This window comes from Trichomonas vaginalis, chromosome IV (assembly GCF_026262505.1).
Source record: "Trichomonas vaginalis G3 chromosome IV, whole genome shotgun sequence".
Lineage (NCBI taxonomy): Eukaryota > Parabasalia > Trichomonadida > Trichomonadidae > Trichomonas > Trichomonas vaginalis.
Window position 1 is genome coordinate 14377265 of NC_067206.1, and position 26465 is coordinate 14403729.

Genomic DNA, 26465 nt, shown 5'->3' on the forward strand with positions numbered 1-26465 from the left:
TGTATGTGCCGGATACCATTGTGTCAAATTTTTTCTGAAATTAACTTTAAAAGTACTAAGTAAGATCATTTATTTTTGCATAATATAATGCCAATATGGTTTCTTTTGATTTTATTTCATTTATAAGCAAATCAGATTTACCCAAAAACTCCACTCCATAAGCGTTCATTTGCTAAATTAAAAAGTGACAATGGGCTAGTCTGTCTCTTTCTCTTTGAAAATTATAAGTTTTGAAAAAAAACCGTAAATCATTATTGAATCTAAAAATATTTATGTACAAAAAGTCGGTATATATTCTATAATTATTTAAAATAATGAAAAAGTTGATTTGTGAATCATTGAAATATTAATGCTGTTATATATATATATCAGATGATATAAGATGATTTTTTTAAATAAAAAATAAAATTTAATTTTTTAATTGTTAAAATAAGAATAGTAAGCTTGACAAGTAATTTAAGTTTTTGCTTTGTAAAGTTATTTGGTTGGCAAATGCATTGTGTCACTTTTTGTTTGAGTTCACTTTCCGTAATTTGTCTTATGATAATAATTTTGGAATGTTCCCAAAGGTTGAATTAATCAATTTTCATTTAACTGGGAAAAATTTATTTGCTGAAAAAGCAGATGAATCAGAAAAAGAATTATAAAAATGGATAGACAACATACTAAGTTTGTTATTACGATATTTTGCAAGATCAAAAACAGAAGAATTTAAGAATCTCGTCATTCGTCAATATTATGAAAGATATGTTATTTATAAGAGCAAACCTAAACGAAAAGAAACAATATTAGATAATGGCAATACAAATGAAGAAAAAATTAAAAGATGGATCTCTAAAAGGAACAAAGATTGCGTTTGCATATTGCAATTAGTTTCTTATGAGCAAAAAATATTCTCTCTTAGGTTAATTTTAGACAAAATAGCAGGTTATTCTTATGATGATTTATTAAATAGCCATTTGTCATTTTGGGATGCAGCCAAGAGTTATGGATTAATAGAGTCGAAACAATAAGAATTACCGAAAAAGTGACAAAACATCAAAAACAGGGAGGGGTCTCAATTTTTATTACTTATATTATTTTACAATATTTATATAAATACTCTTTATAATATATTTTACTATAAAATTTATACCTCAAATTCAAATATTTAAAATATTATTTACATAATTATCTCAAAATTATATTTTTATATATTATTTTTCATATGTATAAATCATATAATCTATATCTATGCAAATCTCATCTAAATTTTTTTGAAACAAACCGCTACCATTTTATAATGGTCCATCTTAAATTCATCATAAATTCTGGTACATGTTAGTACCAGAGTCTTCAAATCTCAAACACTCTGGTACCAACATGTACCAGACGCGAGTTTCCAATGCCTCGTACGATTTTCTATTAAGATCTTCTTGAATGAGAAGGTCTTCATAGAAACTCGTGCGAGGGCTTCTCTTTTAAATACTCTGGTACCTGCTGGTATCGGAGTCGACTTTACAGCCCTTTCCCCAATTTTGAAGCTGGGGAAAGTTTTCAAGCAATGAAAGGGAAGCTCTCGCTATGAGGTGAAAATCTAGAATTTTTACCTCATAGCGAGTAATCCTTTTTAATTGCTTGAAAACTTTCTTCAAATTATCAAAATTTCGAGGAAAGTTTCCTTGCTTCAAAGTAGAGATGGAGCCCTTTGAGCCACTGCATATAGGTCAGTGACTCAAAATACTCCATCTCTACTAGAAATCGCCAAAATTTGGGTCGCAATCTTTGAAATGCGACGCAAGTTTTGGCAATTTCGCGAGGGACTTGCTCCATTTGGTGCATAGATTCACACTCTATGCACCAGATGGAACAATTCTTTCGCTGACAGCGGGAAACTTTGTCTGAATAGTTTAACATTCAGACAAAGTTTTCCGCTGTCAGAGAGGGAATGGAAGGGTAAGAGGTATACATTATGAATATATACCTCTTACCCTTCCATTCCCTCGAGAAAGTTCAAAAACTTGGGTGCAATCAGTTCTGATTGCACCCAAGTTTTTGAACTTTATATAAGGAATTGTTGGCTATGATGTACTGATCATGAATCAGTACATCATAGCCAACAATTCCTTCGCAAACAGTGGGAAACTTTGTCTGAATAGTTTAACATTCAGACAAAATTTCCCGCTGTCAGGGAGGGAATTAGAGGGTGGGAGATATATCGATAGACTATAAATCTCTCACCCTTTAATTCCCTCAAGAAAGTTCAAAAACTTGGGTGCAATCAGAACTGATTGCACCCAAGTTTTTGAATTTTGTATAAGGAATTGTTGGCTATTGTTGTGCATGAAAATTCGGTTCACTTCACTTCTGACAAAAGTGACAAGTTTACATGGCAAAAATAGTTTACATGGCAAAAATATATAGGGTATTTTTTTTAAAAGTAGTTATCTTTATATATAAAAATAAAACTTTTGATATATTTGAGTAAATGATTTATTAATTTATTTATTTATTTTTTTTAAATCAAATCATATAAATATATATATATATAATAGTGAAATAGAACAAGAGATAATTATTGATGATTAAATTGTAGACGAGGATAAAAGTTTAGATAAATTAATAAAATTAGTGTGGAATCAGACAAATTTCGGGTTGTTTGGGAAGGAATTGTTGGCTATGATGTACTGATTCATGATCAGTACATCATAGCCAACAATTCCTTATATAAAGTTCAAAAACTTGGGTGCAATCAGTTCTGATTGCACCCGTTTTTGAACTTTCTCGAGGGAATGGAAGGGTAAGAGGTATATATCATTAATGTATACCTCTTACCCTCTTCCCGCAAACAGCAAACTTTGTCTGAATAGTTTAACATTCAGACAAAGTTTCCCGCTGTTTGCGAAGGAATTGTTGGCTATAATGTACTGATTCATGATCAGTACATCATAGCCAACAATTCCTTATACAAATTTCAAAAACTTGGGTGCAATCAGTTCTGATTGCACCCAAGTTTTTGAACTTTCCATTAACAATTGTTCAATCACATTTATACAACCCAAATCTATACCAATCATACTCTTATTCATACATCATATTTTAAAAACTTTTTTGCAATATGATGTTATTGCAACAATTTTTTTTCTTTTCTACTTCCAATTAGCACCTTAAAAACATTAGACACAATCACTGGCTCATATGCTCCTATTCTGAATCTAACACTATGCAAATTTATACAATTCTCCACAAATCTTACATTCATTTTAATTTCAACGACCATTATTACCACAAAGAATCTTACCTTCCCTACAAAATCTAACTATCTATCAATTTAAAAAATGTTACAAAATATTAAATGATTTTTTTTCTATACGTAATTTAAAGTTCTTAAACTCTCAGCATCAGAATATCCTTACATAGCTTAGCTATATATCGTATTACTTTATGAATAAAAAAATTATTTAAATTATAATAAAATGTTTATTCGTATTTTTACTTTATTTTTAGTTACGAGGCTGTATTTCGAACTCAGGATTTGGGTTTAAGTCCTTTGTCCATTTAGGACCCTGGTCCCAAATTGATTTTGGAGTAGGTTTTCCACCGAAAAGATCTTTAAGAGCTGTATGAACCCATACTGTGTTGTATTCTTCTATTGCGTGAGGTAAAAATTCTCTTATTTCGATAAAATCTGGGCGAGCCGAAAAGATTGTTTGCCAAAAACGTTCTATTTTACCATTTAACTGTGGTGTGTAAGGTTCTGTCCGATGGTGTTGAATGCCATTTACTTGAAGAACGTTTTTGAAGTCCTTTCCTGTAAATTCGCATCCATTATCTGTCAAAAGTTCGTATGGAATAATTTTAATAGAGTCGATAGGAAGTCTTTTTGCCAATAGAATATTCAAGATATGCCGTAATATAAATCTGATTTTCATTTGGCAGATCCACTTCTTGTCTTTCCATTTTTTTTGAATCAATTTATACAAATAAACTATAAAACACAAAATTATTATTTTATAATATAATTCTTAGATAATACATCCGATATGTAAAGTGTCAAAAATGAATTGAACCGAATTTTCATGCATTACAGAATTGTTGGCTATGATGTGGATAGCCGCTGCCAGACCAAATGAATTAACCGTTGTGAATAACGTTTCTGAATCTTTATTTAAAAAAGATAAAATATCACGATTTTGGCTGCGTTAAATCAAAGAATTGATGTTTTTGTCAAAAATCTTTAGAAGAAGTTGCACCCAATTACTTTTATCGTATTAAAAACGATTTACTTCAAACAGGTTTTATTCCTTCAATTAGAATTCGCGAGCCTCGATTGACAGATTATAAAACAAATTGAAAAGAGAAGTTCAATCACGTTATACCAAGTATTAAATTTTTGTTCAGAATCAAGAAGCCAATTTGAATTCATTAGATTTTTATTGGAAATGCTGAAGAAAAAACTTTCTCAAATAAATGAGAAGATACAAAATTCAATTACATATTTAAGATCGTTTGAAATTCTAAATGAATTGTTAGATACGTATATGTTAGAAAATTAATGAATTTTGTTATAATTCTCCAGATTATATTTTAGAACATTTCGAAGAATTTTTGGAGGATTTCAAAGAAAAGAATAATTTAATAGACTAAAAAATATTATTTTTATTTATTGTGAATTTTAAATTGTCACTTTTTAAGTGTTACTCCCTATTGAAAGTGTCACTTTTTGGGTGTCACTTTTTCGAAAATTCTTATATACTCAGACAAAATAGCAGGTTATTCTTATGATGATTTATTAAATAGCCATTTGTCATTTTGGGATGCAGCCAAGAGTTATGGATTAATAGAGTCTGGCGAAGAAGCCAAAATTTCTTTAATAAAAGCAATAAAGCAGGGTAATAAATATTTGAATCCTGATGTATTTGGATTTGACTATCGCTATAATGGACAAATAAAGAGAGAAGTTATTTCCTTCATTGATGCAAAACATGGAATAAAAGGATGGATTTAAACCTCAAATCGATTCAATCCCATAAAAAGTAATTTTCGGATTAATCAAAGGATATGCATCAAGTTATTCATTTCCCAATGTATTGCAATGAAACAAGATACTACTATTAATATCTTTTATTTACTCTCGCTCATGCTGAAATCTCCAAGTGGATATAATACATATGGTGTTGATTTAGAGAATTTTGATACATATGATACATTTGGGTCTGAATTGGTTTATCGTAACCCAAATGAGAGCATACCAGATCAGGAAAAACATACCAAACATAACAAATGCTTATCTTGCATTATATTACGTCATCCAAACAAATGGATCAGATTGTCAAATCGATTTTCAAAATAATTTCAATATTATCGAATGTAAAGCGTTCTTGTGAGTCATATTCCTTGCATCTGAGACACATTGTATGCGCAAGCACTTTTTATTTAAAACATGTTGTGCATGAAAAATAGCGTGACTTCACTTTTGACAAAAGTGACACTATTTCTGATGGTTTTGTCATTTATTTGTCAGATTTATAAATGGATAATAATGCTGTAAATCAGATATTAATTAAAAATATTTAAGATTTATGTTTGAATTGAAAAGCAAAATGATATTTTTTTAATTGAAAAACGTTAATATCTGATATTTTGAAGTTTGTAATATTTGTTAGTATCTTAAATTATTGAATGCATACGTTTTTTATGTTCTCAATTTTAAAAAAATTGTGAAGAATTTAGTTTTTTGGAGATGGATGTTTAATATTGGCAAACCCAAATTTTAGCTAAAAGTGACAGGGGAAAAAAACGTTTAGTATTAAAAAAAGACCGATGAGAGCTTCGTTCGAAATATAGAGGGAACTGAGAATGCGCAACCATTCTCAGGGAATATTGGATGCTATTCCCGTTCCCTCTGTATGGAAAATTGAGGTTTTCAAAGGGAGTTAAAATAATATCAAATTTATACTAATTTACTTCAAAATACAAAAGTATTTGACAGCTAAAATTAGTTACTTTAGCAAGCCTATCAATACCCTTTTACGATTATTGCTACTTTTTCGAAATAAAAGTAAAAACAAATTTATACTAATTTACTTCAAAATACAAAAGTATTTGACAGCTAAAATTAGTTACTTTAGCAAGCCTATCAATACCCTTTTACGATTATTGCTACTTTTTCGAAATAAAAGTAAAAACAAATTTATACTAATTTACTTCAAAATACAAAAGTATTTGACAGCTAAAATCGGTTACTTTAGCAAGCCTATCAATACCCTTTTACGATTATTGCTACTTTTTCGAAATAAAATAAATTTATTATCAAAAAACCTTTTTTTCTTAGTAAAAATAAAAATGTTATTTTATATCAAGTTTTTATTCATAAATTTTTATAATGTTGTATAAATTTGAAGGTGGAAATCTGTAATAATTTTATCTTGAAAAGACTTGGCATTCTCAACAATGAATTGAGGGGTATTGCATCCAAATTCTGTAATTTGCGTGAGAATACTAAGCTTGATTTCCATTGGGATACTTAATTTCGAAAAATACTGGGTCATTCGTTTTTGAACCTTTGCTGCCTTGACAACTTTATCAAGTAGGTCATCTAAACCCAATTGAAGCGTATTTAAGTTTGCTGATGAGTTAACTATTAACGATTTAATTTTATCAGTGAGCATTATACATTTTTCTGTATCCAGTCTGATTGTAGACTTTTTTGGCTTTTTTTCAGATGGCAACGGATTTGGAATTTTGTCTCTGAGCCTTATATCTTGAGAAATTCTGTAATAAAATGAAGGAACGATAAAATCGATTAATTTCATCACAAATCGATCAAATCTCATGAAAATTGTTCCGCCAAAGTAGTAATATTTAATTTTTTTGTTAATCGATTCTGAAATGTTATTTGTGAGAGCTAAATTTTCATCTCTTTCAGCGGCTGTCCATCTTTCTTGGTTTGATATCCATTGATTTTGTATGTATTTTGAAAATTCTGGGAATTTTTCGGCTATTTCCAGAATTTTTTTGAACGTTGGTTCAATCCATTCTTTCTTGCCATTTCTGCCGTATGCAAGATAGTTCATTTTTGTATCTAATATCAATTTGTCTGAACTCTCAAATGCATAATCTTTCAAATTTTTTCTGAACGCCCTCATTACATGAACTGCACACCAATGAAGGATAACTTCTGGAAAAGAGTTGATAATCGCATTTTCGATTTCTTGTGCACAATCTGACATAAAATATTTTGGTTTTACTTTTGCCCAGTTAAAAAATGCCTTGAGACAGAATGCAATATTTTCTGAAGTGTTTGGATAAACGACAAATTGAAAAATTGGGAATGCATGTGTATTTGGAAATTTGGCTGATATCATGTAAAACAACATTTTAAATTCAAGTAATGAATGGGTTGCATCAATAAAATGCTCTTTCACAATTTTGATTATGTCCAGAAATTTGAAAGAAGCATAATAAAAGATTAATTTCTTTGGTTTGTTGTAATTATCGACATCGAAATAAATTAAATCTTTTGGTGACTCTTGTTCTTTGATACCCTTAAATAATTGAGTTGACTTGAATTGATTATCATCGTACTTTTGAATACCTTTGATCTTTTTATTTCCTTTTTCCTGAATTGTTTTCATTTGATCTGAAGATGCATTCAAAAAAGATGGCCTGTTAAGTGGATCATCCAGATCAAGTTTTTTGTCGCATTCAATTTGAGCCATTTTCGGATCACCCCCTGTTTTATAAAATTAATAAGTACCCGACGATAGCATTGTGATAATGTGTGGTATTTCTTTGTCTCATCTTTGATTTGATTGTGATTATGTGTTCCATTATATTCTGTTAGGATATATTCTTCATCATCCTTTAGAAATGAGATACATGCTTCACATTTATCTGCACTGCACCTGAATTTTAATTTTGTTCCCCCTAAATTTGGATTTTTTTTAATTGATATGGACAACCTGCATGGCATTCGTTATCAATGACAGCTTTCATAGCATCTATATAAGATAGCCTTTCTTTAAGTTCGCATGGTGCATCGATATGCATCAAAAAAATGAAATGAAATTTCAATATCAAAAAAAGCACAAAATTTGAAAAAAATTCACAAATCTCGGTTTCTGAAAGAAAATGGCCTCTTAAACTTTGTGCATATATTCATCTATAAGACACATTGTATCCATATATTATTTAGCCAACACAACTTATCTGGTATCGAGAAAATTCAAAAAAAGCACAAAATTTGAAAATTGCTCGGTTCTACATTCAAAATAAATTTCATTAATTTTTAAGTACATATTAAGGTACTTATCTTCTACATATATAATCTTCATTAGATATATACATGATAAATAAAATTCATAAAACATTAAAAATCAAAAAATTAGATGAACCTTGGCAATTAAACTTTATTAAATAATAGCTGTTTATAAATTATATTATATTATCATTTAATATTATTTTGATAATGAAGATTTTATTTTGCAATAATATAAACGAAATTTTTTACCTTATGAACTTTTGATGGAAATATGCAAATTTAAAATAATAAAGAAAGCCGCGAGCGAAGCGATCGGCTTAGTTCGAAGATTTTGATTCAAATCTTTGCTGATCTGTAATTCGCGGAAGCCGCGAGCGAATCGAGCGGCTTAGGTCTAAGATTTTGATTCAAATCTTTGCTTATATTCCTTAAATTCTTTATGAAACTCGCAACAGTTCCATAAAAAATTTTAAATTTTAAACTGTCGAAATTACCGATCGGTAATCACACCCTTCACGGGTGTGTCACTTTTAGCTAAAATTACCCCTACTCGTTTAATATTTGTGAGTGAGAATGCAAGCAGGAGTTTGGTACTTTAAGGCTAAGTTGAGATAGATTTCCCATTATATTATCTGTGAATATATTGTTTGAAAATTCAAGATATAAAAATATATTATCAAAAAATTTTATATTTTTAAATACAATAGGGTGGAAATATAGTACGATGAGATAGCAATGATTATTTATAATGGGGGTAATCTGAAGATAAGTAGCAAATTTTATGCGATTTTGATTGGGAGTTGGGGGTGTGAGTACTATAGCATGTAATAGTATCTCACACCCTCCAATTCTTCCTATGGCGCCGAAAAATTTTTGGTGAAATGCGACGACATTTCACCAAAAAATTTTCGGCGCCATATAGAGAACTATAGTCTGCGAGGTACTGATTCTATCTATGTACCTCGCAGACCATAGTTCTCAGCCAAAATGTCAAAAATTTCGGAAATTCGAAATAATTTTTTTTAGAAAAAATTAACCGTTTAACATAATATTTATAATATTGCTTATTCAATTAGACGGATTAAAAATTATATGTTTTCTTTTTATTTTTTCAATTAAATTATTAGCTGACCCGAATTTGTATAAGTTTTTTAAAATAGATATCAAAAATTAAATATAAAAAAGAAAACAATTAAGAATATTAAAGTAAATTCTTTATTAAGAAACAATAAAATGAAAATATAAAACTTTGTATGATTTGAGTGGATATTGAGAGTAATTTGTGAGCGTGCTTCGGCTGCATCCGCTAATTCCTTCTTCATTCTTAACATTCTTTGTTTTATTTAGAACTATATTATCTTATTTCTAAAAATAATACTGAATTTTTTAAAAAATCCAAATGTAATAAATGTAAGTGTTTATTCCTTAACTTCCTTTTTGTGATTTTTTGAATTTTCTTGTTTTTGAAATTATTTGTTAATCTCTAAGATTTTTTTCGAAGCCTGGTTCAGCGCAGAGATCTTTTGTCCATTTGGGGCCTCTTTCCCAGGCCTCAAATGGAGTCAATTTCTCCCCAAAGAGTTTGAATAATGCGGAGTGTTTCCATACCCTATTATACTGGGAAACAACATTGGGGATGAACTCAAAGACGTTCACTCCAGGGTTTGTCTTGAAAAGAGTCTCCCAACTCCTTTCAATTTTTCCATTTTCCTCTGGAGAGTACGGATGAGTTTTGAAATGTTTTATATTGAATTCTTGGCAAACCGCTTCAAAATCTTTTCCAATGAATTCTGTTCCATTATCTGTGAGAATTCCATGTGGAACTAATTTGACTAAATCAATTGCGTGACGAAATACTCTGGCAGTATTTTTCATTTCTTTTGTATCGAAAACATCCCAGCAAATAATGTATCTGCTTCTGTCATCAAGAAATGAAATTAAATATTGAAGGTTACCGTTATCGTCCTTCAGAAATTTCAAATCAGTATGCCACAATTGATTAACATATTGAGCAACGTATTCATGTGGATGTTCGTCGATTTTCTGATGCCTGTGAAATGTAAACAAATGTTGTTGATTGAAAATTTTGAAAGCATCGTTGAATGTAAATCTTTCGACTTTTTCGAAATATGATTCTTTGATCCTTTTGTATCCAATGTCATATTGTGCTTTAATTTCCAAAACTTTGTATACATCTTCCTCAAAAATTTTTTTCTTTGGTCTTCCTCTTTCTTTTATTGGATAGCCGAGTAGTACGAAAATTTTTTTCAAACGTTCTTTTCCTATTGAAAGTGTTTTTGCCGTATCTTCGAGAGTTACATTTGGATTATTAATGTATTCTTGATATTTTTCTTCAATTACGTTGAGAACCTGATCGGCGGGAACGGTTGGGAGTTGAAAAGTTTTAAGATCTTCTGGGTTTTCGAGACGAACCAAGATGTCTTCCATTTTTTAATTTGTAAATTTTTCAATTTTTCAAGAGATAATTTAAAAATACTAGTTATTTGATAAAATTTGTTTATTTTAAATAAAACATTTTTTTTGAAAAAAATTATATTAATGATTTGAAGGCAAAAGCCAAAAACTTAATAGATAAAACGCTCTTTCTATATAGATCAACTTCTATTATTAAATTTATAAAAATGGAGAGATTTTGCAAATTATTTTCTAATATATTATATTTATAATCATTTTATTTATCCCATTAATAATTGTGAACCCAGAACATCTTCCCTTCAAAGTGCCAAGCATCAACACACATTCTCACTCACAAATTTTTAAAACTCATTGCCAAAAATCTAAAAAACTCACAATTTTTTTTAAATTGATAACCCTCAAACCGTTTCCAATCAATAATTTGAGAGTCTATATGATAATGTAAAAGTTAAAACATTCAAGTATTTAAGTATTTCTTTAAAATATTAAGTTTTTTATTTTTCCAATGAGAAAGGGACAGACTAGCCCATTGTCACTTTTTAATTTAGCAAATGAACGCTTATGGAGTGGAGTTTTTGGGTAAATCTGATTTGCTTATAAATGAAATAAAATCAAAAGAAACCATATTGGCATTATATTATGCAAAAATAAATGATCTTACTTAGTACTTTTAAAGTTAATTTCAGAAAAAATTTGACACAATGGTATCCGGCACATACAAGTGGTGTACAACCAAAATATAAGTTGGTTTAAACATATATTGCTATATCTCATGATCTTACTTAGTACTTTTAAAGTTAATTTCAGAAAAAATTTGACACAATGGTATCCGGCACATACAAGTGGTGTACAACCAAATCTTCGACTCGATGAACTTGTCATCGAGTTATATTCCAGTGTTGTTCCTTCATTCCTGATTAAGTTGCAAATTAAAGGTCTGGATTCAGAGAGAAGTGTTAAAGTTATCAAAAAAGTCACAAGAGATTTCGAAGAAATGACACAATTTAAAAAAGTCGAATGCATCAGTATGCTTGAAGCTGTTCAGAAAGGTCTGAAAAATGATACACTTGATCCCAACATTGTTTACTCAACATTAAAAATATTATTGCAAAGAAAACATTTGATTTAATAAACATTTAATTTATTATAATTAATTTTTTATTACAGTATAGTAAAAAATGCTATAAATAAATTATTATATTTTATTAAAATGTGACTTTTAATAGTAAGTGAATAAAATAAATCAGGAATTGGGAAAGAAATAAGGTTAATTAAAAATAATGAAAATTACAAGTTTAAGGTTAATGAAAAAGTGACAATGGGCGAGTTTGTCCCCCACTCTTTTTCCTATAATATTCTAATATCAAATATTTTTATTTAACGATTAATTTTATTTATATTTTTATAGTTTTTTTTAAGAAAAAATAGTGTTAGGGTTTTATGGATTTTCAATTAATATACAAGATAATTCATGAATGTATATATTTCCAAGTTTTTAAGGATGCAACACTTTACATTTGTAAACTGTCAAAAATGAAGTCACGCTATTTTTCATGCATTACAAAATTCTTTAAAACATTTAAATTTATCTTGTTATCATATTCCTATACATATTTTTTCTGTTATATTCTATCTTTATTGACACTTTTTGTGACGCCAGCCCTCTGAAATTTATTCTCGTGACACCGTAAACTTCTCAAAAATAAATGTAAACTTCTCGAAAATAAACGGTCTCCTTTCAAAATTGAATAGTTTATGTCATGACGCCTCGTGACGCCAACTATTGCCCCCACCGATTAATCGCCAACTTTAATTATGTATTTACTATTTCTAGACAAATAAACACGAATGGCTGAATTATTACTTGTTTGGATATAGGATAAAGTTATCATATCTGTTTTTCCAAAGCGACATCCTTACCTGCAAAATATTTCTATTATTGTATCAGGCAAATAAAGTATTTTCATGAGGGGGAAAAAAACTAAACGTCTTTTTAATCAAAGATTTCCAAAAAAACTAATTTAATGGATTCTCATGATGAATATCAAACAGATTCAACTCTTTCTGATAAAATTCATCAAATGTCAATAGAAATCGATTCATTAAAAGCTTCACGTAATTATTACAAGGATCAATGCGAAACGTTATTTGTTTCATTATCTAAAACAGTAACAGATCAAACACCATCATATCGAACACAAAAGGAAGTAGAAGAAACTATTTCCAAAATCAAAGCTCAAGAGGCAGAGAAGAACAAAATTCTCAAACAAAGGTATAAAGAGAGGGAGAAAATATATCAAAACGAAATAATCAAATTACAAGATACAATCAGACATCATGAAAGAATTATTGATAACCAGAAAAATGCAAGAACTGAACTAATTGAGCAATTAATGAGTTATAAAAAGAGATTAACTACATCAGAATCGAAGCTCAAAGATGCAGAGTCTACATTAGAACAAATTAAATTATCACGTAGTTCAATTCAAATAAATTCTCAACAAAGTCAATTAATTAACAATAGCAATACATTAAAAGAAGGAAACACAAATGAGATAAGCCTTCTAAAGCGAAAAATAGTTAAATATGCTAAGCAAATTGAAGAAATGCGTACTTCAGTTGAATTAAGTCAATCACTTAATGACGATACTATAAAAGAAAACAAATCAATGAAAATTAAGATTTCTGAACAAGAATCAATAATAAATGAACTCAAAAAGATGAACGAATCTCAAAAACAACAAGTAATTGATTCTCAATCGTTGCTAGTTAATGCAATAAAAGAAGTAGAGTTGCTTCAAAGCGACGTTGAATCTGCTCAATCAACAATTGATTTGCTTGTCAAGCGCTTATATGAAAAAGAATCAGAATTTAATTCTTATGTTCAAGAAATTGCAACTAGAATAGCAGAAAACAATCAACAAAAGTCTTCAATTAAAGATGGAAGTACAACAATTATAAATCTTCAATCTCAAATTCAAACATATATTCAACAAATTACTGAGCTCAAGCAAACAATAGAAATTAATCAAAATACAACTCAAACTCAAGTTACCACATTCAATAACCAAATATCATCACTTAAATCCACAATTGACTCTCAATCAAATCAAATTGAGGATTTCAACAAGAAGATTCAATCACTCCAATCAGAATTACTTGCAGAAAAACGCCTCAGAAAGGCAGCTGAAGTTGCAAAAGAAGCTGCTGTTACAAATCTGAAGAATGCATATGCTTTACTTGCAGCAAATGAAAATACAAGGAACGAAAGTACAGCAGAAATAGACAGAATCACGACGGAAATGACAACAAAGAATAAAGATATTGAAGAAAAAGATGCAACAATCAAGAATCTTACGGAAGAACTCAAACAAACAGTTGAAAAACTTAATAATTCTGTAAGTTCAGAAGCAAATCTAAGGGATAAACTTAAAGAAGTAAATGACAAATACATTCACATGCAAGAGAATTCGATACTTCGAGAAGAAGCACAGAAAGCAATTGATGCAGTTGCTGATGAAAGAGACAAAGCAATTGAAAGCAGACACCAAATAGAAATTGATCACAGTACTTGCTTGAATGAATTGAATGATTTGAAGATTGCTTTCTCTCATCAAGAATCAACAATTGCTGCTCTTCAAAATGAAGTTAAATCTCTTACAAATGCTAATAAGAACCTTAGATCAAAACTTCTTAATGGTGAAGAAATTTCTGAAATTTCTGAAACAAACGAAATTTCAAATGTCACAACATCAAGATTACTTGATAACCAGGATGACCTTGAAAAAGGAATGGTAATATCAGAAATCAAGTCTCAACTTGAACTAACACAAAAACAATCAATTAAGGATCAAACAACAATACAAGGATTAAGAAATGAGATTGAAAACATCAAGAAATCATTGATTGAATTTGCTGATTCTTTCAAGGAATTTGCAAATTATGTTCCATCAATTGGAGAATCACATCAGCGTTTAATGATGAAGATCAAAAAGATTGATGATATCAATATAGCTATTAAGATTATATCACAATTTATTGTTGATTCTTTCGATGAATGCGTTAGATTTTCTAAGAATACAACACAATCTACAGAAGGAACTTTGTTGCGTTCATCAATATACCATTTAACAAGGAAGATTGACAGTTTGCAGCAACAGAATGCAGCTCAAGCTCAAGATATTAATACATTGCAACAGAATATTCAAGCAGTTTACAGTAACAAAGAGAAATGTGAAGATGAATTACAATCATTCACAAAGACAATAACTTCTCTTCGCGTTACCCTTGATGCAACAAGTAAGAAACTGCAAGAAAGCGAGACAGAAAAGAAGAAACTTAGACAAGAACTCAAATCTGTGCCTTCAATAGTTAGTACTCAACAAAAAGATGAAAGTTCTTTCTCAGATTCTCTAAATTTGTCTGAAATTTCATCACTTGATGAGGATGACTTAAAAACAATAGTCAATGAATCAGAACATAATGAGACTAGAGGAAAGAACCATCCCAGTGAGAGCGCAACAGCTTTAGCAGATTCTCTTGCAATGTTAGATTTGATTTGCCAATAATTGTTATTTTATTTCAAAACTCTTATATGTAAAAATTATTGTTATTTTTATCCAATTAATCATAAGAAAATAAGATTTTGATAAAGTTCCTTTGTTTGTAGGTTAGAAATTTCCTTGTTAGATAAAGAAACAGGATTGATGAGTATATGGAAACTGAATTGTTTGATTTTGACTTCCTGAATGAACTTTTAAGCTAGTTTTATCTTTACCATTTTCCAAGACAGAAATAACTCTACTGAAAAGTAAAATAATTATCCAAATTTACATTTCTTTGTGGGAATTGCTAACTTAGAGGCACAAAAACTATATACATTGAAAAGTTGACATAATGTAACAAAATGGTTCAAACTATAGCTATATTATAGAATGAAAAATCACAAATACAAATGTTTGAACCATATTCTGATAAATTGAATGGTTAAATGAGCATAATAACTATTATTTGAAACGAAGCAATATTATCTGACATTTTTTTTTAAAAAAAATTGACTAATTATGTATATATATATAGAAATATTTACAAATCCTTCTTTAAGAAGAATATCCTGACGTAATTGTGTAACTTCGTCTGGAATAAGAAGTAAAAGAAAATAATAAGAACAATTATAAGTAATTTCGGTCCAACAATCTCTGCCCAAGAGAAAATTGTGTCCTTTCTTTCCTTGTACGAACACATGAAGCAGTCCTTTCGCAATTTGCTTGACAAAGCAAATGAATCTGAAGCAGTAAACTTCAATCCATAAAGTCTATGTTTTCCATTAATATTTAAGTGTCCTCCGATCACTTGTCCTCTGAAAAAGTTCGAGATTACATTGGTCGTTCCTCGATTCGAAGTAATAGAAGGTCCAAGAGGGCTTGTGAAGTGATTTGCATCGATTGAAGAGATGGAATCTGTTACATTGATTGCAGTTCCATGATTCTTGGTGAACTGCGAGTGATGGATCTTGACAGATGACTGGTTTGCGTGAATTGTTCCAAGATTTGCCATATTTTCTGAGAAAGTAGTCTGGTAAATGTCAATTGTACTATTACTATCTGTTAGTATTACTGATTCATCGAACCTGTTCTCTGAAAACTTGGCTTTTTGTATTTGAATATCTGATTTGAGGCCACGTGTATCGATAAATGCTCTGCCCGTGTTACTTCTGAAATCTGCTGTCGAATATACAATGAATTTACTTCCTGGAATGTCGAACATGGCTTTTTCTCCTGAAAAATTATTTCTGAAATCGGATTCATTAAATGTTACAACAGATCCAGCTGAAGTACTTATGAAAGTACCTTGATTGTATTGTACGGAGTTGTTCGAAAAGTTAAATTCGCATGTTCCATCGCATAATAATAATTCTTGGTGATGATTATTCTCCCAAGTGCAATTCCAGAAGCCAAAGCATGATCTAAATTCGAATTGATGCAATGGAGCGTATGGTGAAGCGTTGTTTCGGATGGTAGTATTTGTATATTCGCAAACAGAATTAATTGAGTAGAGAAGAGATTGAGGAGAGTCATGTTTGACAAAGTTTCTTTCGATAATTGTCATATTCAAGTATAAATGTGTCGAAAACATAGCAATTAGTGATGTATTTGTAACTGTATTTTCTGCTAAGTAACATTCATCGAGTTTGCATTTTCCAACACCGAACATTAGCATTGCAATACTTCCTACAACGTAATTATGACTAAATATGCACATAGAAATTACGCCTTGATCAATTTTTCTAAAGCACATAATGGAAGTCTTGAATCCTGTGAAATGAAACTTATGTAATCGCGATTCTGCTGCTGATTGGATGACAATAAACGAAACACCATTTTCACGATAGTTAGTTCCATTAATAGTCATATTATTTGAAGTAACAATTGCTCCTCTTCCTAGGGCAACGTTAAATAAAACGCGTATTTTATCAAGATCATCTGCTTCTTCTATTGATGATCCTGAAATATGAATATAATCTCCTTTAGCAACTTGATTTGCAGCGTTAATGAAGTCACAAGGAGCAAGTAGATGGCAAAATGAATTGTTGAGTCCATTCACTTTTGCATATATTTCTTTAGATAAAGATAGCGAAAGGAAAAGAGTCAACATTATAAAACAAATTTTTTTAGACAACAATTTCGAAACTCAGGAGTGGAGTTAATTTTGTTAATTGAAACACCAATACCAATAAAATACCCATTGCATAGGTGTGCAGATCCAATTGTTTTTAAAACTTTATTCTTTTGATTTATTCGAAATATTACCGCATTGTCTAGATGCCAATAAATAATGATAGACAACAATCAAATGAAACCATGATTTTAGTTAACAAGCACATAATGAAACTCAATGTATGTTATGTTATCCTCAAAGTTAGTTTTTTTACCTATATGATAAAGTTATTTATCTATTCTTCTTCTCAATAAAGATTGTTTTCCATTTTTGAATGAAATTCTTAGGTAAAAAAGGGGGTTGGCGTCCTAAGGCGTCCTAGTGTAAATTTCTCAAAATTGTGATATTTACATCACATTTTTGAGAGGTTTATGGGCGTCCTAAGGGAAAATTGAATAGCTAGGGCGTCCCGAATTTTCATTCTAAGATTTAAATATATTATATACTTAAGTATAATACAAGCAATATAAAAATTAAATTTTTATTATGTTAACTTATAAGAAATTTTTTTGAATTATCGTTGATTTATTGTAATCTTTCCAGGCTATACTTTTGAAATCAACTTTACCTGTCATACGCATTAATGTAGTAGATGTCCAGGTGTAGCTATTATATCCCAGCAACATTGGTATTTTATCATTGTAAGATATCAAAATGAAGCGTTTTTTCAGATATAATTTTTCGTAAATTTTTCAAAAATAAGATGGTAAAAAAGCCTCGACTTGCTCGAAAAATAACAATTTTTTTTACTTGTAAAAATAACCCTTTTACAGCATGGGCAGCTATTCAATCACTATTTCTTTTTCTAAAAGTATATTTTTCAAAAAAAATTAAGATCAAATTCGACAATTTCTTGATGAAAGCAAAAATATTACACATACTTCTAGATGCATGGGATAAAATATGCAATTATTCAATCAATTCGCATGATTTGAAAAAAAAAATCTAAATTTGATAAAAATGTGGAAATTTTTTATTTTTAACTTGAGATTCGATTTTTTTTGATCCAATTTGTGAATTTTTTTTTGATCGGAATTTCAATTAATTTGTTGATCAAAAATGACCTCACAATGTTTGATCATAAGTGAAGTCATCTTCATGGGTATTTAGAAATTCCAAGAGAAATTGCATATTTCTCGCAGATGTAATATCTGAGAAAATCGAATTTAAATATTCATAGAAACCCAAATCATTCTCCGGTTCGAATAATTCATCTGTTGCTTTTTCTGTTTTTTCTATGAATTTTAATAATTTGATTAATAAATCTTCATCAGGAAGAATTATTGTTGCATTTGTGATAAAATTCCATATTGAGGTAATATGGCAATAATTACATTTATAAAATGTAATTTTATCCAAAATTTTTTGGCAAATTCGCATAATAGCATTAATATTTGAAGCTGAGATTAAACCTGTGATTACTTCTGTAACTTTTGGAAAATCATCGCAATTTAATATCTCTTTATATTGAATTGAGAAATAAAAAAAATCAAATGGATTCATTTCTTCAATTTCAAGGAGATTGTAAAAATTGATAGAAGTGTTATTGCAACAAATTGTATTTGCAGCAAAAAATATCATTTGCTCGATTCCATTTTTGGAATAAATTTGCTGGAACAATGTTAAATTAAAACAGTTGCTTAATTTTTCTTCATTGTTTTCATAAAAAAGTAACAAGTTTGCAACTGAAATTTCAAAATTTTGATAATTGCCAGTTATTTCAGTAAATATATATATTTGCTTTTCTTCATCTAAAAATGGCAAATATTGATTTGCAATATTAACTAAAGTTTGGGATAAATTGTTCCAGTTTGATTTTACAATTTGTGAGCACATTATGTAATATGTAAACTTATCCGCTTTGTAGGAATTTAAAATTGTTTGTTGTTCTGTTTCAGTTAAATTACTGAATTTTTCAAGATTAATATTGTGATAAAAAATAGAATCCTTGAAACATTCTGATATTTTTTCAATGTTTAAAACGGATGCTAAAAAATGTAAAAGAACTTCATCAGTCACTGTGATTTTTTTGAAAAATTTATCCCAATTCAAGCATCCAATTGATCTTTCTGTCATTGTACTTATGCATTGATAAAGTTGATTTAATGAATCCGAAGAATAATCATTATGCTTGACTAGTTGAGTTAGTTGATACAGACTGTCGTCAGCCATTTTAAAAAAATGAATAAAATTGTATAGTAAATTATATTTGTGAAATTTGTGACGCTACATTCAATCTAAGACCAATATCTCAAAGAATTACTCATTTAAGTATTACTTTTCATTGTTTTTTAAAAAATATCTTTGCTTATTTGTTCACTTTTTTGACATTTATTATATGCTTTTTATCATATTTCCGATGATATGAATATATATTCTATATAAGAATGACGCTACATTCAATCTAAGACCAATATCTCAAAGAATTACTCATTTAAGTATTACTTTTCATTGTTTTTTAAAAAATATCTTTGCTTATTTGTTCACTTTTTTGACATTTATTATATGCTTTTTATCATATTTCCGATGATATGAATATATATTCTATATAAGAATGACGCTACATTCAATCTAAGACCAATATCTCAAAGAATTACTCATTTAAGTATTACTTTTCATTTTTGATTCAATTTTCGAACGGTTTTCGTAAATTTTGCATCATTTCATTTTTTAATGGGAAAATCATCTATATTTAATCAAAAAAGAGCAAACTTTACAGACGAAAATAAAATATTTATCAGGGAACAATCTGATAAATACCAAAAATCAACATCGAGAGATGAAAAAACGAATATAATCAAACAAGTTCTTCAATATTTTAATATTAAATACCACGAAAATGAATCTAAAGCTGTCAGAAGATATTTTAGTTATATTGCAGTTAAAATATTCCCGCAGTTACTGGAAAATATCCTGATACAATTGTTCGCAAAGATATGCTTTATTCGCATGATCATACAAATATTATTAATTCAAATAATATTGAACGTTACTACCGTTGCATCGATCATTCTTGTCAAGCACGTTATTTAGTTAAAATTGAGAACAGTTCAGTTTCCGAAGATTTACAAAAGGAACATATACCCGAATGCAGACAATTTAAAAAGTTACAAAATGAAAAAAATGATCTTCATAAATCAATGACTCTGACAGAAATATACAATAAGGCAATGGCAAAATTTTCTGAAGACAACGGCACTTTTCAGCAGATTAAAAAATTTATGACAGAACTTGCTGTTGGTACTGATGAAAACCCATTAATTAAAGATTCATTGGTCAGGGAAGTTTATAATAAGTCCAGAAAATTTTCTGTTGGAGAAAAAATTACAGACGATGAAATTGCTAATTTTTGTTTAATAAATGGCGAGCAGTTTTTCATTGGCCATGATTTTCAAGCAAATTGTGAGACGATGTTTTTTGGTTTTGAGAAGGCAATTCAATTTGCAAAAGAAGCCACAGATTTATTTTGCGATGGAACTTTTAAAATTACACCAAAACATTTTCAAAAAGGACAGATGCTAACAATTATGATTTGTGAACCTTCAACAAATCAATATCTACCACTTTTATTTATATTCATGAAAAACCGCACATTTGAATCTTATAAGAAGGCATTTGAATATATTTTTACTGTCAAGGGTATTCAATTTTCAAAGCTAATTCAAATTCATTGTGATTTTGAAAAGGGAATGATAGAGGCACTTCAACAAATTTTCCCTAAAGTCCGTATAATTGGATGCCTATTTCATTTCAAACAAGCTTTACACAGGAAACTTGTAGCACTTTATACAAAAAATTTCAATACTTTACAAAATTCTTTATTTAAGCTATATTCTATTACTCCATTCATGTCTCATGAAGAATTTGTACTTACAATGCATATAATTAATCAAAATAAAGTTGATTCGATCAAAGATTATATTGATTATTTCAACAAAGTTTGGTTGCCGCACTACAATTTAATATCTCAATATAATAATGCAACTGCAATATTCACTAATGATTGCCTCGAGAGTATGCATTCAGAATTTTCTTCGTTAAAACATCCAAACATTTATGAAGCTATTAAGAAGATATCTCAAATCCAATTAGATAAATATAACGCCATCAAAAATAACCAGAAGATCGAGCGCCATATAAAAACCGTTATCACTGATAGCTACAAAAATTATATTCTTGACTGCTTTCAAAAAGAACTTGAGAAAACAATTTTTTCTATCAAACAATACAACGTAAGTGATCTTTCTTTGGCTCAGAACGAGATTTCTCCATATGGTTCCATAGAATCGAGTTCATTGTTCGAAAATATTCCAGTTCATGATGCAGATATACTCAAATCGATCGATCTAACAGATAAAGATACAATGATCACTAAGTTTATTAATGAAAAAAGAGAAAAAAATTATGGCATTATTTAATGAAACATTAAATCATCCAGATTTTAAAGTTAGTATGGTTATCTCGTGTACGGTGGCACTGCATTCCTCCGTACGCAATACTTGTGAATTTGACACTTTACAAAACCGTTAACATATATTTTACAACACAAACGACAACACCAACTTAACCTTAAATATTTATAAAGCCGCCAACCACTTCACCTTACTACTGTAAAAATAAGCGTTCTCACTTACAAAAGTATTGCAACTCCTCCCATTGCTGTGCTTCACATAACAGCTCATAATCTTCTGACTCACTTTCTTCTTCATATAGGTCAAAGTCACTGTCAAAATAAATGTTAGTAAGTTTTGACAAAGCTAATGAAACACGTTTACCGTTTGTATCGTATGCTTGTATAAACTTTCCATTCTTCATTCCTTCATAAACGCTCAAACTAACTTTACCCTTTCTCCCTCGTATCTGATAGAATGTATTTTCACGAGGAACGAAGAACAAATTCTTGAACTCATGACCGTTGTAGTTTGTTATCTCAATAGTTTTCGTCATTTACATCCAAATAAAAATTTTCAGTAAAAATAAAAAATAAACTTAAAAATAAATGATATCACCACCCTCACACGTATGAAAACATAGCGCAAAAATAAATTTAGGTGAAGCGGTGAGGTCTCACCTGTTTTTTCACCTCTTTTTTCACCCTGTTGAATTCATTGTTTTATAACTCTCTTCCTTGGTTTCTTTTTAGTTGCTTTCTTCACATCTGTCTCCAACTTGACTGTCTTTCTTCTTCGGCCGTAATGATACCAGTTACTTCCACCAGTCAATGGGTTAAATGGTCTTTCGTAAGGGTTTCCATACATTCCATAGGGACCATACGGAAGAACTACTGGTGGAGGAAGAGTTCCATCGACTCTATTTAAATGCATTGTTTCACCTTTCATCTGGTCATTAAAGTCTTTTGCGTGTTTTGCAAACTCATCGTCCTTTCCTAAAGCATTTTCTGACTCAGTCGCAACCAAATTGGATGCTTTATTTATGAGCCCTATTTTATTTAATCTTAACTTCTTTGCAACCCAGCCTCCAATCTTCCCTTTATTTGCATCTAATGTCTTCGAAACCCTTCCTCCACTCATTTTATTTACTGCGTCATAAGCTCCAAGTGCTTTTGCTCCAAATGCTAATGCTTTTGTTCCCATTGCGCCTAAAGCTGCCCAAGCTACCATTTACATCATATTAAAATCATCTCTCTTCAATATTATCTCATAAAAGTTCTCGTTACTGGAGAAAGTCAATGAAACATAAGCGTTCTCACGGACTTCGCCCTCACCGCTTTGCGGTCTATCTAACTTATTTCTTATATCATCTATACGCTTCAAAATGTCTGAACAATTGCTAACATCTTCTACAACAGTTATTTCATCATGAATGACCTTCAAGAACAAGCTCATTTAATATGCTATTAAAATCATCTCAATAATGAGTCCATCCTTTCCATCTTTAGGTAGCACAACATCTTTCATTGAAGAAGGTTCGACAAGTCTTATGTTAAACTTACTGACAAAGTTTGTTATACTATAATGCTTCGGTGGCGAATACATGTAGTTTGAAAGACATAATAAAGATTCTTCAGCAAATTCACTTATACTGGATTTTATAAACAATGTTCTCACGAGACCAAACGCCACCAATTGACATCTTGTAAGCAATCCTGCTGAACCTTCAACTGTAAACGTCGATTGGTAACATTCCATGAAGGTCATCTATTGACATCGTTGAGTCACTGTATTTAAATATTTTCTTAAAGCAATCGTCATTATCTAACCATGCAATAGCTTTGAAGTTTTCATTCGAATATACATCTGCTTCATTAAATGTAAAACCTGACTTCTTTGCAGAGATGACTTTAAAATCTATTGAGTTTGTTTCAAAATTATATGCTATGGTAACTTCTGAAGGTAATGGATGCCCTTCCGCAGTCAGTTGTTCTCTCACTACCGTTTGAAGCTTTGTGTTAAAAACTTTCATGTCATCTCCTGTGTCTAGGTTCACATACACAGCAACAGGAAAACTATCTTGCTTCTTTTTTCATCATTATATCTCAAAACATTAAAGTTCTTCAATAATATTGTTCTTCCTGCTGGAATACTTCGAACCTGTCTGATTTCAATAGCTTTCTCACCTCCTACATACTCTACCCAGTGCCTTGGATATTCATAAGTATACTGACTTTCTTGAATTTTGGTTGGTTTCATCATAACGTGTTCATAGTATATCTTTATACTCTTGTCAGTTAGACTCGGTGCTATGTTCTGAATATTTCTGACTTGCATTTTTAATGGAGATAAAATGAAGCATTTAATACATGACGTAGATGAAGACATGAATGAAACTACAGACAAACTTAACTCTTCTCTCATTCTTCCTTTCAGTAAAGATTATGAGTTCTGTTCAAATGGTGTGTATTTCTATTGTGGAAAGATGGGTTCAGGTAAGACATTTAATTTAATTCGTCATATACTCATAACAGAGCGTTTAGGAAACGACTCTTACTATGACCAAATCATTATATCAGCAACTTCAGACTCTATGGACTCAACAGCGAAAACATTTATGTCAAAAGTTCAAGCCTCTGTCGTTAAAGTTCCAGACAGTGAACTCATTGAATTTCTTCAACGTTACATTCGACGTAAGAGGAAATATTATGCCATCGTTGAATTTATACAGTCAGGAATGCAAAAGACTTCTGAGGAGATGGAAAGAATTATTGACAAACACCACTTACGTCAGTACTCAGGAGTTTACGATATGAAACGACTTACAAACTACATTCTGTCAAAACTTTCAAAATACCCCTTCAAAAAATATCCTTCAAATACTTGTTAGTTTGCGACGACTTCGCCGGAAAAGGTTTAGTGTCAAAACCAGACTCACCATTAGCTAATATCATTACTAAAGTCAGACATTACCATTTAACTGTAGCAATACTTATGCAAACATGGAGGTTTTTTAGCTTTAAACATAAAACGTCTCATAACTGACTTCGTTATCTTTCAAGGTTTCTCACGTTATGATATTGAACTCATTTGGAAACAGTCAGGTATAACATTACCTTTTGAAGAAATTTGGGAAGCATATAAGTCTCTCATCTCTCCTCGTTCATACCTTGAGATTCATATCATGACTAATACCATTAAAGTCAAAAATATTCCATGGGAACGACCAACATTGTTTTAAAGTTTAACCTTCAATTGACTGATGGTAAACAAATTCCATGCATCTCTGTCGCCATTTCTGTTAATATTTTTGCTGTCATTCATATCATCCACTTCCCTCATGTTACTTTTGAGGATATGCGTTAGAATAGCTGTTCTTAAATGAAGGCTTTTCACCTTTGAGAGCATAAACTCTATAACTTTCTGCATACTTTATGTTTGAACCTCCTGAGCCATCATTGACATAAATTTTTATAGGCTTCCACCCTTTGTTCATGTTCCTGCTTCTTCCCTTAGCTCTTTTGTTCAGTAGTTCTACATCTTTATACACAGCTCCTGTCTCAGTGAATTCAACAATATTTTCATTCGTTAGCTTTACATTCAAACCCTTGTCGAGTATATTGTTCATTTCATACATATAAAAGGTTTTTATTCTATATGAAATGAGAAGCAAATCCATCTTAGCTGGTGCCGTTAATGTTCCAATTGAACCAACATCAAATGTTGACTCACGAACGACAAACAATATTGTCATAAAGAACTATAGTTCAGAGTGTTTGAAAGAACCAGAACCAGAACTTAAGTCGGTGAATTTAAACTCAGCTTCAAACGCTAACGCTACATCAGATGTTAAGTTAGAGTATCCACCACTGGACCAAATTCTTTCAAGAGAAGCCAACGACAACCCTTACACAAATGTTCAAACAAATCCTTCAGATAACGTAGACCATTACCTTCTTCAGTTATACCAAACAATTTTACTCAAAGACGATAAGAAGCTTTTGACAAATCTTATAAGCAAGAACCAAATAATTCTAACAAAGGAGGACCTTGAAAATGTTATATCACGAATAACAGGGAAACAATGTGTCATTGACTATCTCGACCCTGAAATCGAATGCTGTGGTCAAACGCCACCATTCATGAAAATAGGTAACATCCGCATCATTGAAACACCAGGAACTACAGGAGTTGAGTTTAAGTATAAATATTCGAACGAGTATACAAAACTTTCAACAGAATATAAACTTTGCTTGAAATATGTTTTAGTAAATTAAAGCAATTTGTAATATCTAGCCAAAACTTCTTCAACAGTATCGAACTCATCTTCATAATGCAAACCTAATCTTATTGACTTGGTGCAGTTTTCACTAACACAATATAGCGCTTTGCGCTCGGCGCCTTTGACGCCTTTTTCTGTTCTCTTGACTGACATAACTAACTCATTTGTTTCATCAAACAGCAACAACCAAAGTTCATGACCTAATACATAACATTCATACTTTATATTTTTAGCTCTGAGTTCTCTTGTAAGCTGTTGCATTTAATATTTTCTAAAAAGTCAACTTCAACAGTCATTCGCACTGGTGCCTTCAGTTCTACAGGCTCTCCTTGAAAGTCAACAAGTCTGAATTGCATGTCTTTCAAATTATGAGGACTAATGCGAACCCATTTACCTA

The 26465-nt window shown here is 30.3% G+C and overlaps 9 protein-coding genes across 9 annotated transcripts, besides 23 other annotated features; 4 read left to right on the forward strand and 5 right to left on the reverse strand.

Annotated features, from left to right (window-relative positions):
- Positions 1-213: part of a mobile genetic element that runs on past the window's edge.
- Positions 176-213: a terminal%2Cinverted (terminal inverted repeat of MuDR-5_TvMULE4 transposon ID:TVAGG3_0090790).
- A 790-nt stretch (positions 214-1003) lies between these two features.
- Positions 1004-1031: a terminal%2Cinverted (terminal inverted repeat of MuDR-2B_TvMULE3 transposon ID:TVAGG3_0090800).
- Positions 1004-2314: a mobile genetic element.
- A 304-nt stretch (positions 2315-2618) lies between these two features.
- Positions 2619-3019: a mobile genetic element.
- Positions 3020-3482: 463 nt separating this feature from the next.
- TVAGG3_0090820 (ribonuclease H-like family) lies at positions 3483-3869 on the reverse strand (the record flags this gene model as incomplete). The annotated part of the gene is made up of 1 exon (XM_051222444.1): positions 3483-3869. One exon carries the CDS (start codon positions 3867-3869, stop codon positions 3483-3485), a length of 387 nt encoding a protein of 128 aa, XP_051107430.1.
- A 216-nt stretch (positions 3870-4085) lies between these two features.
- Positions 4086-4737: a mobile genetic element.
- Positions 4708-4737: a terminal%2Cinverted (terminal inverted repeat of MuDR-2/MuDR-2B_TvMULE3 transposon ID:TVAGG3_0090830).
- Positions 4738-5738: 1001 nt separating this feature from the next.
- Positions 5739-5768: a terminal%2Cinverted (terminal inverted repeat of MuDR-3_TvMULE3 transposon ID:TVAGG3_0090840).
- Positions 5739-8794: a mobile genetic element.
- Positions 6360-7700, reverse strand: TVAGG3_0090850 (MULE transposase domain-containing protein; the record flags this gene model as incomplete). The annotated part of the gene is made up of 1 exon (XM_051222445.1): positions 6360-7700. The coding sequence occupies one exon, from the start codon at positions 7698-7700 to the stop codon at positions 6360-6362; it is 1341 nt and encodes a 446-aa protein (XP_051107431.1).
- Positions 8765-8794: a terminal%2Cinverted (terminal inverted repeat of MuDR-3_TvMULE3 transposon ID:TVAGG3_0090840).
- Positions 8795-9598: 804 nt separating this feature from the next.
- Positions 9599-9651: a mobile genetic element.
- Positions 9599-9651: a terminal%2Cinverted (terminal inverted repeat of LTR286 transposon ID:TVAGG3_0090860).
- Positions 9652-9721: 70 nt separating this feature from the next.
- Positions 9722-10689: a mobile genetic element.
- A 57-nt stretch (positions 10690-10746) lies between these two features.
- Positions 10747-10799: a mobile genetic element.
- Positions 10747-10799: a terminal%2Cinverted (terminal inverted repeat of LTR286 transposon ID:TVAGG3_0090880).
- Positions 10800-11185: 386 nt separating this feature from the next.
- Positions 11186-11223: a terminal%2Cinverted (terminal inverted repeat of MuDR-5_TvMULE4 transposon ID:TVAGG3_0090890).
- Positions 11186-12019: a mobile genetic element.
- Positions 11982-12019: a terminal%2Cinverted (terminal inverted repeat of MuDR-5_TvMULE4 transposon ID:TVAGG3_0090890).
- Positions 12020-12418: 399 nt separating this feature from the next.
- Positions 12419-12459: a mobile genetic element.
- Positions 12419-12459: a terminal%2Cinverted (terminal inverted repeat of MuDR-1/TvPhantom-1 transposon ID:TVAGG3_0090900).
- Positions 12460-12687: 228 nt separating this feature from the next.
- On the forward strand, positions 12688-15297 carry TVAGG3_0090910 (biological adhesion protein; the record flags this gene model as incomplete). The annotated part of the gene is made up of 1 exon (XM_001300108.1): positions 12703-15246. One exon carries the CDS (start codon positions 12703-12705, stop codon positions 15244-15246), a length of 2544 nt encoding a protein of 847 aa, XP_001300109.1.
- Positions 15298-15756: 459 nt separating this feature from the next.
- TVAGG3_0090920 (pectin lyase-like family) lies at positions 15757-17416 on the reverse strand (the record flags this gene model as incomplete). Its single annotated transcript, XM_001300109.1, has 1 exon — positions 15764-17332. One exon carries the CDS (start codon positions 17330-17332, stop codon positions 15764-15766), a length of 1569 nt encoding a protein of 522 aa, XP_001300110.1.
- Positions 17417-17681: 265 nt separating this feature from the next.
- Positions 17682-21840: a mobile genetic element.
- Positions 21244-21813, forward strand: TVAGG3_0090940 (MULE transposase domain-containing protein; the record flags this gene model as incomplete). The annotated part of the gene is made up of 1 exon (XM_001292325.1): positions 21244-21813. The coding sequence occupies one exon, from the start codon at positions 21244-21246 to the stop codon at positions 21811-21813; it is 570 nt and encodes a 189-aa protein (XP_001292326.1).
- Positions 21841-21858: 18 nt separating the features above from the next.
- Positions 21859-22021: a terminal%2Cinverted (terminal inverted repeat of Maverick-1B transposon ID:TVAGG3_0090950).
- Positions 21859-26465: part of a mobile genetic element that runs on past the window's edge.
- TVAGG3_0090960 (uncharacterized protein) lies at positions 22022-22342 on the reverse strand (the record flags this gene model as incomplete). Its single annotated transcript, XM_051222446.1, has 1 exon — positions 22022-22342. The coding sequence occupies one exon, from the start codon at positions 22340-22342 to the stop codon at positions 22022-22024; it is 321 nt and encodes a 106-aa protein (XP_051107432.1).
- TVAGG3_0090970 (protein of unknown function, DUF4107 family) lies at positions 22501-22734 on the reverse strand (the record flags this gene model as incomplete). Its single annotated transcript, XM_001292324.1, has 1 exon — positions 22501-22734. One exon carries the CDS (start codon positions 22732-22734, stop codon positions 22501-22503), a length of 234 nt encoding a protein of 77 aa, XP_001292325.1.
- On the forward strand, positions 24173-24624 carry TVAGG3_0090980 (uncharacterized protein; the record flags this gene model as incomplete). Its single annotated transcript, XM_051222447.1, has 1 exon — positions 24173-24624. A coding segment is annotated over one exon (452 nt), but the record flags the coding sequence as incomplete, so codon positions are not given.
- TVAGG3_0090990 (uncharacterized protein) lies at positions 25449-26063 on the forward strand (the record flags this gene model as incomplete). Its single annotated transcript, XM_051222448.1, has 1 exon — positions 25449-26063. The coding sequence occupies one exon, from the start codon at positions 25449-25451 to the stop codon at positions 26061-26063; it is 615 nt and encodes a 204-aa protein (XP_051107434.1).